The following is a 13,758-nucleotide window of genomic DNA, read 5'->3' as shown; positions in this document are numbered from 1 at the left end:
TGACCTCTTCATTTACATGGAGCTATAAATAAGGAGAGGAGACCTGTAGGTGCATCCTGGGAAGAAAGAGAGGGAGGAGGAGAGAGGTGATGCTTCACTGATCAAGGATGAAAACTCAGTTTCAGTTGTTACTCATTTTATGTGTATACCAGATAAAAAAATATTAATTAGGTAATTCAGTTTTGCTCCATTATTGTCAGAGTAGGCAAAAAGTTTCATGGTTCAATGTAAGAATATCATGATCTGCATAAGACAAGCTGCAGTTTTATTGTCAAGCATTTGTTACTTTGTTACTTTATTTTTAATCTCCAGGGTAAAACATCTTTCATTTTATCAAACCATCATGATGGTTAGTTACCTCTCATTAGCTTTTCATGTTCATTATACTGAGTGAATTTTGCAGCTGTCCGGAATCAAATAAACTTTGTGCAGTGTTGTTACTGAACATCAAAAACTGCTTATTTATTTCTTTATGTTGGAACAAGGACAAGATTCACACTGTTTATGCTCTCCAAAACCCATCAAGATGTCAGAAACAGGATTTGCTTCAATCTTGCTTGTGCTGACAGACAGGAAAAATGATTAAGCAAATATTTTTGCTTAATATACTTTTGTAAACCAATTTGAAAAGAATATAAAATAAATTAAAAAGTCTGTTTGAAAACTTTTGTATGTCATCCATGCTGTTGTATTCCATCGGTACTGGTGGCAGATGTGGCACAGCGTTGGAGGTTCAATCTCTGGCTCCTTCTGTCTACATGTTAAAGTGTCTTTGAGCGAGACACTAAACTTACCAAATTGCTCCTGATGTGTTGTCTAGCACCACCACTAGTGTGTGAGTGTGTGAATGAGGGGAACATTGTAAAGCATTTTGTACTTCTGAGGTTGAAAAGTGTTGTATTAGTGCAGTCCATTTACAAAGTACCAGTTGATTAATATGAGTCTGTTTTTAATAATGAATTAGGTAACATAGTCCAAATATATCAAGCAATACAAACAAATGCCATACAATGTTAATCAATGTGAAAAAAGTATCTATGTACTGCATTAGACAACATTTTCAGCCATTATGTAACATTAAGTCCAGCTATTGCTATTATACTGTATAGAGCGGCAGGATGACAGTTGATAAATTGATAAATGCTGCCACCTTGTGGTTCAAAGTGACTTTGTACAGAAAGGGAAATTTACTGGTAATAATATAGAGGTCTATCATCGTGTCTACGCCATGCAGCCTTATTTATGTGACCCTTTCTCACATCACACTCATCAATAAAATAATAAAACTCTTCTCATCTTCTCACTCATCTTCTTCTGAAAATATATAAACATATCAACTCTTGTTCACAGCAATACATCAGCACTGATACTAGACAAAAGCCATAAAGGCAACAGGTCTAAGGTCTCTGTTGTCCTCTCCTTCTCACTCTGATTGGTGTTGGCTTTGTAATAATCCTCCTGTCAGGAACCCTCATCTGTGCTCGCATTGGAGACCTCAGACCAACATTGGGGTGAATCCTTTGTATGGGTCGCTGAGGCAGCCTGGATCTACCATCCTTGAGGTCATCCACAAAAGCCTCCACTCTGTCAAGCTTTGCGGTGAGCGCCCCGAGCTCATCTTTGAGTGTGTTAAATTGCTTGTAGAGGTCTCCCAGAGCATCTGACAGAGGCTGGATCCTGGATAAACGCAGAGATATTTGGGAAAGTACAAATGAATAAATGGTTTCAACATTCGAATGGCTTGTCACATAACTTTGGCACTGCAATGTTCCACAAGCCCACATGAAATAGCAGCATTGTTTATGGGCAAACAATTACCAAGAGAAGAATCAAGTCAATTGGCAACATGAACAAAGTCATGACATGCAGTTAAGCAGAAACAGTCCCATCATCTGCAGGAAACATCAGGATAACAGGCATAAAGAATGGAAGTCCCCAAAAAGAAGTATAAAAATAGTTGTTTTTTGGCCCAAATTTAAGCAAGAACTGAGGATGCTATTCACTCTATTACTGGAGAGTGTCCATATTAAACACACTTCTACACATGTTATCTGTTGTTGGTATCATGGGCCTAATCAAGGATCAGCAACTTGAAGCAATGTCTGCCAGAAACACCAGAACACAAGGCTGCAACATTTCCCGTTTTCTGTTGGCACTGTCTCCAAAGTGAGGTCATTACAAAGCAGAGTTGGCTTTGTGTTGACCAGAGCAAATGTGGATCGTTATACTGGCTGTGATAGGTCTGTGGTTATGCAAAGAGCAAAGAGTTAGCTACTAAGTTCACATGACTGTGAGGAATAATAAATTGTTCATTGACGTCACTGTTATTCTGTTATTCTTGCACATTAAACCTCTCTCTTACTCAACATTTGTTTTTTTCTTCTTGTTTTAGTGTGTTTGTCTGTACTATCATCACTACAGCACAGTTACAGTCAGATCAGAAGCCAGTGTGACTCACCTGCTGTACTCAGGAAGGACAGAGGAGTGGTCATTGATCAGCAGGTCTTTCACTTGGGTTAGAATGGCAAATTTCCAGTTGTCCAGTACCTGTGTAAGGTTTGAGCACGTCTTGGCATCGGTGGGTTCTACTAGACACGGAAATTTATTTAGTCATGACCTGAAAGGTGAAGGATCCTGGATTCAATTGCTTTCAAAATGTAACATTTATGATAATCATTTACAGATTGTGGAAAACCAAGCATGACGGCACATCGTCCCTGACCTTTAGGGTCCCAAGGTGAGGTTTCCTGTTTCCATTTCTGAGCTCTGCATGTCGAGATCATGCAGAAAAGGACCAGAACCCCCTTCATCCTAATGTTCATCACCTGGCATAAGCAGAAATACAGACATGCTGAGAAACAAAAAAAAACCTCTTATACCTGCTGACAAAGTTAAAATTCCACTGTAAATGTATTAATATATTTAGCAGCTTCTGCTAATAACTCAAAGAACTTTGTTTTTCTAAATTTAAGAAGGTTTTTTTCATCCACATTATGGCATTTTATGATTTTCCGAAGTAAGACTGACACATGCCTATATTTGAGGAAATTTATTCTTCTCTAATCTATCTTGACCTAGATTTACTGCCCTGTAGGTGAAACAGAGTGAAAGGAATTTCAAGTTTAGTCATATTGGCAGTGGGTTTTACTATACCTTTCCGTGAAGTAGTGCCAGGGGTCTCTCCAGGTCACAGCAGCAAATCACTGTGGTACGATCCTTCCACAGTGACAACTGAGAAAACATGACCTGGGCAGCACTCTCTTATAACTGCCTCCCCAAACTCCCGGAGCCTTTCCCCCCACCTGCTCCCACCCACTTCAGAGATGCAGGGCGGTGACACACTCTGCTCCTTCCACATGCATGCACACTGCTACATGCACATGTACAGACATAACATGGCACTAAAGGCAAATCTTCATGCTTGACCCTGTGTGTCTTGCAGCCTATGCATCTGCTACAATGATAAATAACTCACAGAGCCTGAATGGGAGGTCATGATAATCCCCTGTATGTGCTCCATCTGTCCTCCACATATCTTTTTGCTGGTGTGAGCAGTGTGGGCAACTGTACTCCCTGTAGGCACCGATCCAGAGGAGGTGTTTGATGTAGCAGTATTGATCGAGCCAAGCATTCTTACTGCCTACTGTAATACAATCTGCTCAACATCTGGGCTACGACAGACGAAGCCAGCAATGGTCCCTTTAACTGTCGAAACCTGAAGAGCCACATGTATTTGATGAAGCTGCAAATAAGAAAATGAAAGTATATGTTCTTCGTTGTCAAAATTTTTAATAAAATACCATTTTATTCTTCATGCAGCAGCAGATCCTGCGTATGTCTGCTTTGTTGATGAGTGTCTAGCCAATTTTAAAACAGCCGTTACGTATTATATACAGGTCCCAAGAGATCCCTTCAACCGAAAACCGCCCACGGCCATAACTCAAATAAGAAGTTGCCTGATTTAATCCATTAGGTTTGACATAAATCTTTGACATAAAGCTTTGATGAAACCAGATATGTACATAGAAATAATCATACTGTTGATGGAGGGAGAAACAACAAGTCTTTAGTTTTGTTTCAGATTCTTTCAATATATCTATAATCTGGACAGTTTCGGACAGGCAAGTGCAGCTGGACCCCCCCCCCCCCCCCCCTCCTCCAAAAAAAATATAGATCAGTAAAGCACATTTTCCTTCATTTTTAAATACTGGGCATAAGCAATGGTTTTCCTTTTCACTTCTACCTTTTCTCATCTTCTTTTGTCACAAGAAATTCCAGATCTGATCTATTCCAGATTACAGCTCCTTATTCTATTTGGAGCACCTTTTAAAATGGAAAGACTGTGAATGCTGCTCCATCCTGCTGATGTCTGCAGGCTGTTGTATTGATATATTACACAACACTAGTACGCTGCTGAAAAGGAATCCGACTGGGCAACACTCCCTGCCATCTGCACCAACTTTAAACTCACAGAGACTATACTGTACTGTATGTTGCAAGTAGGATGAACATTATTCCATCAATACCATACATCCTCAGTGCTGACAACACAACACAGGGCGTTGGATTCCTTTCAAAGAGTTGGAACTAAATGTTCTATTTATCCTATCCCATCAAAAGATTTATAAACAAGGAAACAGTGAGATTTGTAAAAGAATGTAAAAAAAAAAACAAAAAAACACTTGACATCCAACTTCTAATAATCATGTAATCATGCTTCCCTGTTTTTTGTTGTTTTTTTTTTTTTGTTCAGTTTGAAGGAATATTTTTTGTTGAGTTTTATAAATGCCTTTTTGTGTGGGGATGTCTTTTGAATCTATCAGAATGTTTATTGACTGTGAAAGTGTGTGTCTTGCATTATGTTCAGTGGAGAATCAAGCAAATTAGCAATAACTCAAGGTAAAATCACTCCACTGCAAGTAAAAGCCATGCATCAAAAGTACAAAAGTATCAGCAGGAAAATGAACTTAAAATATCAAAAGTAAACATATGATTCCTGTCAATATTATATTTTTTAACTGGATCATTATTGCTTCTAATTTTACAGCGTCTTATGTGTAGCTGGTCGCAATGAAGCTCTTTTTTTTTTTTTACTTTTTTGTGTCTTTTATATGTGGTTGGGTAGTTTAATATATAGCAATGTATCAAATTGAGCTGATCTTGTATGTAAGACTTGATCTTCAAAGTAAACAGTAACTACAGCTGCCAAATAAATAGCACCTGTGAAATGAAGCGGAGTAGTATGAAATATGAAGTAGCATAAAATGGAAGTAGTTTAGTCAAGTACAGAGTAAATTTACTTAGTTGCTGTCCATCACTTAATGTGTTATTTTAAAGCATTGAATGCAGGCACTCCACACATGTTTATCTGGTATTTGCTGGTGCAAACTAGTAATACTGTGTGTATAAATATATTTTCATAGAGACAAAGTTGTATCTGCACTGTCAGGCAGGCAAAACCATGCTAGTGTGAAACTATTATGAACTATCCACAGAAAGTAATCTGGCAGTTCAGGAATGAGTATAACAAATCACAATTTGTTTTTCTGTTAATACCCATTACTGTGGAAACAGATTTGTGGCGGGACTAATGCCACACCTCCTGGAGCCCACCACCAGTCAATCTCAGGCTCTGTCTGCAGCAGTAGACTGACTGCCTTCCAGCTCCCTGCAGCCCAGTCCAGCACAGGCAGAGGAAAGAATGACAGCAGTGGACCTGCAGCCAGAGAGTGAGATAAACTGGCTTCTCTCTCTCTCTCTGTTTCTTAACTCACCGTCACATGTGCTCTCTCACATGATACTTTTTATTGACTCACAGCAGCGCATTACTCTATAATGACTTTATCAGAGACATGTTAAACTGAAATATATCAACTCTGTTGCCAAACAGAAGGTGCACCCTGAGGATTCCCATGTTTCCAACGCAGAAGGAGACAGATGACCACGAAGACACATAGCCTGATGAGCCTTACAGGAGGGAAGGAATCATTTTGCATCAAGTTCAAGCATTGTAGTCCCTACAATGCTGATCTGCTTTTGATGACAGTTGCTGAGATGATGCATCTTGTGACTGACTGGACCAACAGATGCATGCATCATTCATTGAGATTAACATGCTCATTTGGGCTGGGCATGGTGACTGCATGCAGAATTGCAGAAATGCTGTCTTCATAGTGAATTACTCTGAACAAAAGGGGGTTCTTGAATAAGAGGGACCACATAAACAAGACAATACCTGATCTGTTGAAGGTTGAAGGTGTGGTTTTTCAAAGGTTTGCCAGTGTGTGACCTTTGACTTAAATTGGAAAAGTACCTGCTTGGTGCAAAGATGGTTGACCTGAGTGTGTTTAGAATCTCAAGGGTTCACTGCCCTCCAGTGGTCACAGTGAGGAACTGCATCACTACATTAAAATTGTGGCTAACACAGTGTTAATATCAGCATAAATTGTTAATAACAATATGTACAACTCATCAACTATTAGTGTGATTATTACAAACAACAACTGCAATAAAGTATTGGTTATAATTATGTGTATTTATAGTTTTCTGGCATGTAGTCCTGTCTACACCATCAGAGATTTTCATACTGCATCATGGGAAACATCATAACATCTATGGTGAATAGTTTTGCAATAAAGTTACTAAACAAACAGGCATAAGAAATTAACAGAAATGATCACGGAATAATTATGCTCAGTGTTGATGTGGCTAAAACACAGAAAAGGAACAATATAGAAAAATTCATATTTAATGTGTGTGTATGTCTGTGAGTATTTTTTTCTGCTAAAACAGAGTGAATAGCCTTGCAGGAGCCAGTAATATGCAACTGATAACAAGCCTGGATCACTTTTTCTCGCTACAACAAAAGACAGGTGCTGTATACCATAAGAGGTTGTGGGAGATTATAGATTTTGAATTATGTTGCTATATTCCAACTGACAAGATAAGTCCATTATACAAGGCCAGCTGACAATCAGCCATAACTGTTCCAGCAATGAAACTGAGAAAAACTGACAACAAACAGCCTCACATGATAACAAGTATATTTCTCGGATGTTAGATCTGATCTGCATTGATGACATTTGACCTTTTAAGCAGATAAAGGCAGTATCTGTTAATACGGTAATAATCATCATTTTCAGTGCCAGAGGCTGTCAATGGAGTAGGATGAAATAAATAGTCAGATGTGTGAATAGTTAGGGCCAGAAATATTACTAATCTACCAGGAGTTTTAAAAAAGTGGTGTTGGTGATTGCAAAGTTGGTTAAAATGTGTATTTGTTGTAACTTAACTGTATATTAATACAGCTACAGCTAATTATATAGCTACACAGGTACTTAGTCATGATGTCTTGGTATGGAGTATTCAAATTGGCTACAGGTGCAAAGTGACACACTGAGTCTAAAGTCTGTTGAGTTTTTGTCATAAAATTCAGTTTCACTATTTCAAGGTTTAACTTTTTTTTTTTTTTTTAAATGGACATGCATTCTTTCTTTGACCACCCACTTTGTCTTTTCCAAGTAGAATCAAATCATTACATAACAATAATGGTTTAAAACTTTGACATCTTTGTGGTTTATGTGAGTAAACCTCACATCAAAAGCCTCTTGTGTGAGTCTCTCTCTCTCTCTCTCTCTCTCTCTCTCTCTCTCTCTCACACACACACACACACACACACACACACACTCCGATAACCGTCTAATCCCCTAACTGTGACTCTCACATGATGAAGAAATCCCACGCTTCACAGCCAGGAGCTAAACACAGCATAGTTACTGCACCTCAGCTCACATGCTCCTCTGTTCTTACTGTAGCAAATGCTCCCCTATGCTCCACTTCAGTTTGTGTCATTCTGACCAGCTAAAAGCACAGGGAGGATCATCTCCCAGTGGTTGACAACATGAGGAGATATATGCTGATAAGAAGTATCCCTTTGCCCTGGTTGCGGAGGGACACCACACAGAATGAGTCTAGTCCGCTTATACCAAAGGTAAGGGGCCATGTTTAAACTTCTGTCTGGTTCTTTATGCACTTCACTCTTATAGGTATGGTATTTAGATGCTTTTCTCTGTGTCTGAAGGCGGGCTCTGCAAAGGAAGATGCTGAGGAGGTTGCCCATGTGACCACTGAGTTTCACCAAGGAGGGACAAACAATGGAGAGGAGGACGATAGCCTTGTATTCTCAAGGATCCAACCCTACTACAGTTATTCTTTGATGGACTATTTTCTAAAATACTTCCTGTTCTTATGCAATCTGGTGTTCACAGTTCTAGGCCTGGTGGTCCTTGGTTTAGGGATGTGGGGCCTCATCAGCAAAGAGTCATTTGCCAAGGAGAAGATTGGCAGTATAGGCACCGACCCGATGCTGATACTTGTGACTATGGGTATGGTGCTAACTATGCTTTGCCTGTCAGGCTGCGTTGGCGCCTTAAGAGAGAACTGCTGTTTACTGAAGCTGTTCTCCGCAGTTGTGCTGGTGCTCATCACAGCACAGGTGCTAACCGCCATTATGGCCTACAGTCTACAAGATCAGGTTAGAGGAGTCCTGCGTTCAGGGATGTTAGCTGCCATGGCGCGCTACCAGGATGATCTGGATCTGAGGTTTATCACAGACGAGATTCAGTTTAATCTGCAGTGCTGTGGAGCAGATAACTACCGTGACTGGGAGATCAACATGTGAGTAGAGTGTGACTAACTCGGGTATTTATAAATAAAAAGTACATCATAACTTATTCCTCATGATGTAGGAATGCCTTGAAAAGCAAAAAATGCTTCTCAGTGTGTTGTTGGACAGAAAAACTGAACATACTGTACTTTTTTAAGTTTTCCTTTCCTTTCCTCAGATATTACAACTGCTCAGCTCCGGGTGTGCTGTCATGCGGGGTTCCTGCTACATGCTGCATTGACCCTTTGGAGAACGGCACTGTGTGGAACTCTCAGTGTGGTGTAGGAGCCCAGCTGCTGGATGAGTTTACTGCTCAGAGTGTGATCTTCCTAGGTGGTTGTCTGGGTGGGATCTCTCGCTGGATTGAGCAGCACGAAGGCCTGATAGGGACAGTTACCATCGTCGTACTGGGGGTCCAGATTCTGACTCTGTTTATTACTACAAGGCTGCTAGAAAGCATCCAGTGGCATAAAGTGTATATATAATGTGGAATGATGAATGGAATTGTATGCTGATATTTAATGAGTGCTGACTGCTTTTGGATCTCTGCCCTGTTTGTCTTACCATACTTTAAGTACTAATTTTGAGGAACATAACACATCAAGGCGACAGACCAAAATGCATGATTTGCTGGCAAAATTCAGCTTTTGATTCTGGTTTTGAACATTTAACATTTAGTTACATGGCCCCTGATGGCTTAGCTAAATCTAAATCTACAGTATGTGCCTTATACCACAATTTTGCTGTAAAAACAAGCATAATACGTGTATGCTTGATGACAGCATGTTGTACCCTTTCACCCAGGCAAACAGGCCATCTATTGGGGATACTTACAATATAAGTGTCCATTTCCAAAAAGAAGTGTGACTTAGAAATAATGTGACAGTTACCCTAGAATTCTTATTTTAAGCCCTAATTATTCTCATGGGCTGTTACGAAAACAAAAATGATCAGTTTTGGTGAAATGCTCAGAAGCACACACATTACATGGGAATAGACAGAATTTAATTGACCCTTATTTTTACATTCATGTGTAATTTATGCACTTTTCTGATTATTTTGCAGCTGACATGTTCTACTCTCAGACTTTTTTTTTCTGAAAAGGGACAAATAAAGAAGAATTATTATTGGAATTCTAATGTTTAAAACACAGTAGCCTAGCATTGTTTGTTAGCACAGTGTTTTGGTTTATGAGATATCAAATTGGCACAGAGGAACAAAAATGAAGACAAAGTTGTTTGAAATTGTTTTTAAAAAAATTCCAAGCTTTATTCCGAGTTTGATTAAACATAATAAACATGATGCTGACAATCATTGTGCAGACACTCCCTCAATTAAGCCAGTAACCTGAGCTTTCAGTTACAGCTCTCCTCTCCAAACTCAGGCAATAACACAATGACACATTCAGCATCAGTGGGTGATGGACATTAAAATGGCAGCTTGAGAGTCTTATGAAAATAGATATATTGTATAAAAGAGCTTCAGCAGCATCCACAATATGCAGATGTATACTTGATATGCTAGTTCTTTACTTTGTGGTTCACAATTCAAACAAACAGTTATTTATAAATTGAGATTGCTAGAGTTGAATGTTGAAATTCAAGTTGCTGAACTTGCTACATCAGTTCCCTTTGGTACAAACAAAAATCATTTCATAATGCAGAGCCTCAGATGATGCCATACTGAGCCAGTTCATGCAGCTCTAGATGGCTGTATGCTTCCCAAGGGCAGATTACAGTGATGTCTGTTGAAAAAAGAAAGAATAGTGATTAATTAGTCTGTTAATTATGTTTGGTTTGTGTGTAGTGTTTAGTGGTGCGGTCGCGTAACTGTGCCAACTCTGCTTACCAATGCCAAGCCCTTCCATTCCAGGGATGTCCTCTCCAAAGCTGAGGGAGAAAGAAAATCACAAGCTTTATCGTGGGAAATTTGCCATTTTTAAAGACAAACTTTCTGGATTTTACTCAAGAGCATTAACTCTAAAAAGGCCTACCCAATGACACCTCTCTTGGGAGGCTTGCTCTTGAACTGGCGGGTGTTCCTCTGTTTGAACTTGGGTGGGCCCTTGCGTGGGGATCCAGGGGCCGTAGTTCTGGGGGGAACTTTGTTGCCAGTCTTCGCCTCAGGTTTGGCCACTTCCAAATTCATACTTCTGTTGTTTGAGCTGTAATGGGACAGAATAGTAATGGGTCATAAAAACTGAATGAAAAAAATAAGAAATGTTGGGTATCATAGCCAAATTTATTGAAGTTTTGCTTCAAAAAGAACAATAATCAATATGAATTTCTACTGATCTGAATTTTGCAGTTTCTGCCAATAACTTAATACCTGAAGAAACATAGATATGTGTACAGACAATGAAGGCTCCTGTAATCCCATGCTCACATTAATTGACCCTCTACAATGCCTTTAAGCTTCACAGCATCTTGATAATCAGATTAGTGATTGGACATGCTGAATTTGCTTGTCGTCCTGATCTGACAGCAGCTCACAAAATACTCAATCAAATTATGTACCATGGAAAGTAGATTTGGTAAGAAACTAAACAGGAAATTTTCAGAACTGTAACTCTTTAATGACGAAAATGTGTAGCCATGTCTGGTATATAGTCATTTAAGAACCAGTAATTAAATAACATTTTAAAAAGCATATCAAACTGTGTAAATTTGTTTGGTTACATAATCTGACTACATATAATATATAAATTCTGTTGTAAAAAAAATCTAAATATTGCTTTTTAAAAAAAACACATTGTTATTTTTCTTGTACACATACACATTTTCCAATTTCCAGTAAAATTTTACAGTGAATCTGCTTTTTGTAATCTAATTTAAATATGAAATACATACAAAAAATCCTGAATTTAAAAAAAAAAAAAAAAAAGTTATGTGGATCAGAAGTCCTTGCCACATATTAATCAAAAAAAGTCACATCTGAAGTTGAAGGTGCCAAAAAAAGAGGCAAAATACTGTTAAACAAATTGTTATATGCAATATAGCAATATTACTGTTACATAGGATAAATTGACATGTGTCCAAAAAGTATATTTGCATTCAATTCAGTTGTTGCTAATACTCACCACCTGTGTTGCTGTATGTATCAGCTGGTGATGTTGGAGGTCTAGGTTGCTGGTATATGATGAGCTGTGTTCAGTGGAGCCCTCTTATACACCTCAGGTTCTGAGAAGATTATGACGTTATCAGCTAATGAACTATCCAGGCCCCTCATGACTCGCACACACGTATGTACGCACGTTCATATTGTATATGGAACAGTATGTTCATTAGGGATTGGCTGACAGGCAGTTGAGGGGATATCAGTTCGCTGTTGCTGAGACTTACCTGAACAGACACATGACAGAGGAGACAAATGCAGATGTTTTAGAATAACAATAAGGATGTGTGTTGGGGTGGCCATTTGCATATTTCTACAACCTTCCAGAAATGTGCAGTGAAGGGACAGAGCTGTGGGATTTTCTCATCAGTAACTCCTCACCACCTGCAATATTATGCAACGTACGTCAGCCGAGAACATGCTAGCATGAACAGCAGCAGCATTCTCCTTTCATCAGCAGTCTCTCAGATTGAGTTGCATTATGTCTCACTGGTAATCCCCCCAACTCCACCCACCCCTACAAATAAACACACACCTGGTCCATTCATCAGATGGTCTCGATAATCTATACTACTCATACACATGCATGTGCACGAGAGATGGAAGGATACACTCCTACCTGATTTATTTGCTCTCACTGTCTGTCTCACAGATTCAGCCAACAATCTGTGCACAATCAAAAAAACAGCATTAGGATCAGAGGATGCATTTGATACCAGTATTTCTACTTTTTTATGATCTATAATGGTGAGTTTTTGATGAGATCACTTTCTCTGAGTAATCCCCCACACACATTGAAAAGCATGCAGGCTCAGGAGTGCTTAGGCTACTGGAAATATCAATGACACGCTGAGTGCCACATGTCTGATGCTCAGTGACAAAATGCTGAATGAGATATAGATTAATATGGTGCCCACTGTGCTTGCAGAGCTCCAACTAATGGTCACTATTGATTAATATGTAGATTCTTTTGATTCACCAATTTAATCATTTAGTCTCACTTATACATTTATGCAAATGTTTAGTTTCACAGTGGTGCAAAGTAAGTACATTTAGTCAAGAACTGCACTTTTATACAATTTCGTAGCAGTTACACTTTACTTGAGTATCAGTACTTTACTGTATATTTCCACTCCACTACCTTTCAAATTGAAATATTTTGTTTTAATCCACTGCATTTATCGAACAGCTATAGTTATTAAGTTATGTTTGCATATAAAGTATACCTTCAATTTATAGGATACATTGCTAAAGATGATATGACCCAACAGTAGTTAGCACTAGCCCAATCAGCTACATAATTAAAATGCTGCTTATATGTTAATGCATCAGTACCAATAACAGAGGGAACTATTACTTCTACAATGTAGTAAAACAAGTAAAACAATGAGTACTTCTTCTGTGATGCATAATGGGTACTTCTGCTTAAGTAAAGTTCTGAATGCAGAACGTTTTTTACTTTATGCACTGAGCATCACTATGTTTACTTTTATTCTGTCCATCAATCAACTTTTGTTTCAGCTCTAGTAGACTGTCATTTAATGTTGGTTGCTACAGTGTTTGCTTGAGTTAAGTTGACTTAGTCTTAGTTTAGTATTAAATAGTAAACTTTTCACCATACTACTTCTGTTGAATACGATTTTTTAAAATAAATAAATTGTGCATTTTCTAATATTCCAAATATGATCACGTCCTTTATTTTTATTATTATTATCTGGAATCAACTAAAACCAGCTTTGACATTTTTGGATTGAGGCTGCTTCAGGATAGTTCCAGCGACAAAGAGGAGCAGGTGCGTAGACCACAGTGTGTCCATTCATGTCCTAAGCCCCTGCAAGACAAAACTAAACAGTCCTCATGTCTTGTAAATGCATCGGTGGACCAACTTTCTGAATAGGAGAGTAGATAAATGCAAACATTCTGGTAGCTACTTGTCAGATACTGGCTTTATTGACTTAGCCTATGATTTACTGACAGGG

At 38.7% G+C, this 13,758-nt stretch overlaps 3 protein-coding genes across 4 annotated transcripts; 1 reads left to right on the top strand and 2 right to left on the bottom strand.

Moving 5' to 3' along the window:
- Positions 1-932: 932 nt before the first annotated feature.
- Positions 933-6,343, bottom strand: LOC121884593. 2 transcript variants are annotated; one of them, XM_042393459.1, is made up of 5 exons: positions 6,236-6,343; positions 3,154-3,742; positions 2,723-2,825; positions 2,459-2,588; positions 933-1,677 (listed from the first exon to the last, which is right to left on the bottom strand). In XM_042393459.1, the coding sequence occupies exons 2-5, from the start codon at positions 3,241-3,243 to the stop codon at positions 1,398-1,400; spliced, it is 603 nt and encodes a 200-aa protein (XP_042249393.1). In that variant the 5' UTR covers positions 3,244-3,742; positions 6,236-6,343; the 3' UTR covers positions 933-1,397. The 2 variants fall into 2 exon arrangements, with proteins under 2 accessions (XP_042249393.1, XP_042249394.1); XM_042393460.1 differs by having other exon boundaries at positions 2,459-2,585; positions 6,236-6,341.
- A 1,557-nt stretch (positions 6,344-7,900) lies between these two features.
- LOC121884819 (tetraspanin-10) lies at positions 7,901-9,182 on the top strand. The gene is made up of 3 exons (XM_042393835.1): positions 7,901-7,990; positions 8,081-8,676; positions 8,844-9,182. The coding sequence occupies exons 1-3, from the start codon at positions 7,901-7,903 to the stop codon at positions 9,148-9,150; spliced, it is 993 nt and encodes a 330-aa protein (XP_042249769.1). The 3' UTR covers positions 9,151-9,182.
- Positions 9,183-9,944: 762 nt separating this feature from the next.
- Positions 9,945-12,433, bottom strand: LOC121884584 (retinal cone rhodopsin-sensitive cGMP 3',5'-cyclic phosphodiesterase subunit gamma-like). Its single transcript, XM_042393442.1, has 5 exons — positions 12,399-12,433; positions 11,745-11,844; positions 10,659-10,829; positions 10,514-10,554; positions 9,945-10,409 (listed from the first exon to the last, which is right to left on the bottom strand). Exons 3-5 carry the CDS (start codon positions 10,811-10,813, stop codon positions 10,333-10,335), a joined length of 273 nt encoding a protein of 90 aa, XP_042249376.1. The 5' UTR covers positions 10,814-10,829; positions 11,745-11,844; positions 12,399-12,433; the 3' UTR covers positions 9,945-10,332.
- Positions 12,434-13,758: the final 1,325 nt, after the last annotated feature.

This window comes from Thunnus maccoyii, chromosome 18, assembly GCF_910596095.1.
Source record: "Thunnus maccoyii chromosome 18, fThuMac1.1, whole genome shotgun sequence".
In the NCBI taxonomy this organism is placed as follows: Eukaryota; Metazoa; Chordata; class Actinopteri; order Scombriformes; family Scombridae; genus Thunnus; species Thunnus maccoyii.
Note: the sequence above shows the minus strand (reverse complement) of the source record. Positions and strands in the feature narration are given on the sequence as shown.

What these genes read in the sequence shown, in the direction of transcription:
- LOC121884593 (XM_042393459.1), bottom strand. Translation starts at nt 3,243, where the DNA reads ATGTTTTCTCAGTTGTCACTGTGGAAGGATCGTACCACAGTGATTTGC. An exon ending in CTCACCTTGGGACCCTAAAG is followed by an intron (nt 2,589 to 2,722) that starts GTCAGGGACGAT and finishes TTCCGTGTCTAG; the next exon opens with TAGAACCCACCGATGCCAAG. An exon ending in GTCCTTCCTGAGTACAGCAG is followed by an intron (nt 1,678 to 2,458) that starts GTGAGTCACACT and finishes GCGTTTATCCAG; the next exon opens with GATCCAGCCTCTGTCAGATG.
- LOC121884819 (XM_042393835.1), top strand. Translation starts at nt 7,901, where the DNA reads ATGAGGAGATATATGCTGATAAGAAGTATCCCTTTGCCCTGGTTGCGG. An exon ending in CTAGTCCGCTTATACCAAAG is followed by an intron (nt 7,991 to 8,080) that starts GTAAGGGGCCAT and finishes CTGTGTCTGAAG; the next exon opens with GCGGGCTCTGCAAAGGAAGA. An exon ending in CGTGACTGGGAGATCAACAT is followed by an intron (nt 8,677 to 8,843) that starts GTGAGTAGAGTG and finishes TCCTTTCCTCAG; the next exon opens with ATATTACAACTGCTCAGCTC.
- LOC121884584 (XM_042393442.1), bottom strand. Translation starts at nt 10,813, where the DNA reads ATGAATTTGGAAGTGGCCAAACCTGAGGCGAAGACTGGCAACAAAGTT. An exon ending in CCCAAGAGAGGTGTCATTGG is followed by an intron (nt 10,555 to 10,658) that starts GTAGGCCTTTTT and finishes TTTCTCCCTCAG; the next exon opens with CTTTGGAGAGGACATCCCTG. An exon ending in AATGGAAGGGCTTGGCATTG is followed by an intron (nt 10,410 to 10,513) that starts GTAAGCAGAGTT and finishes TTTTTTCAACAG; the next exon opens with ACATCACTGTAATCTGCCCT.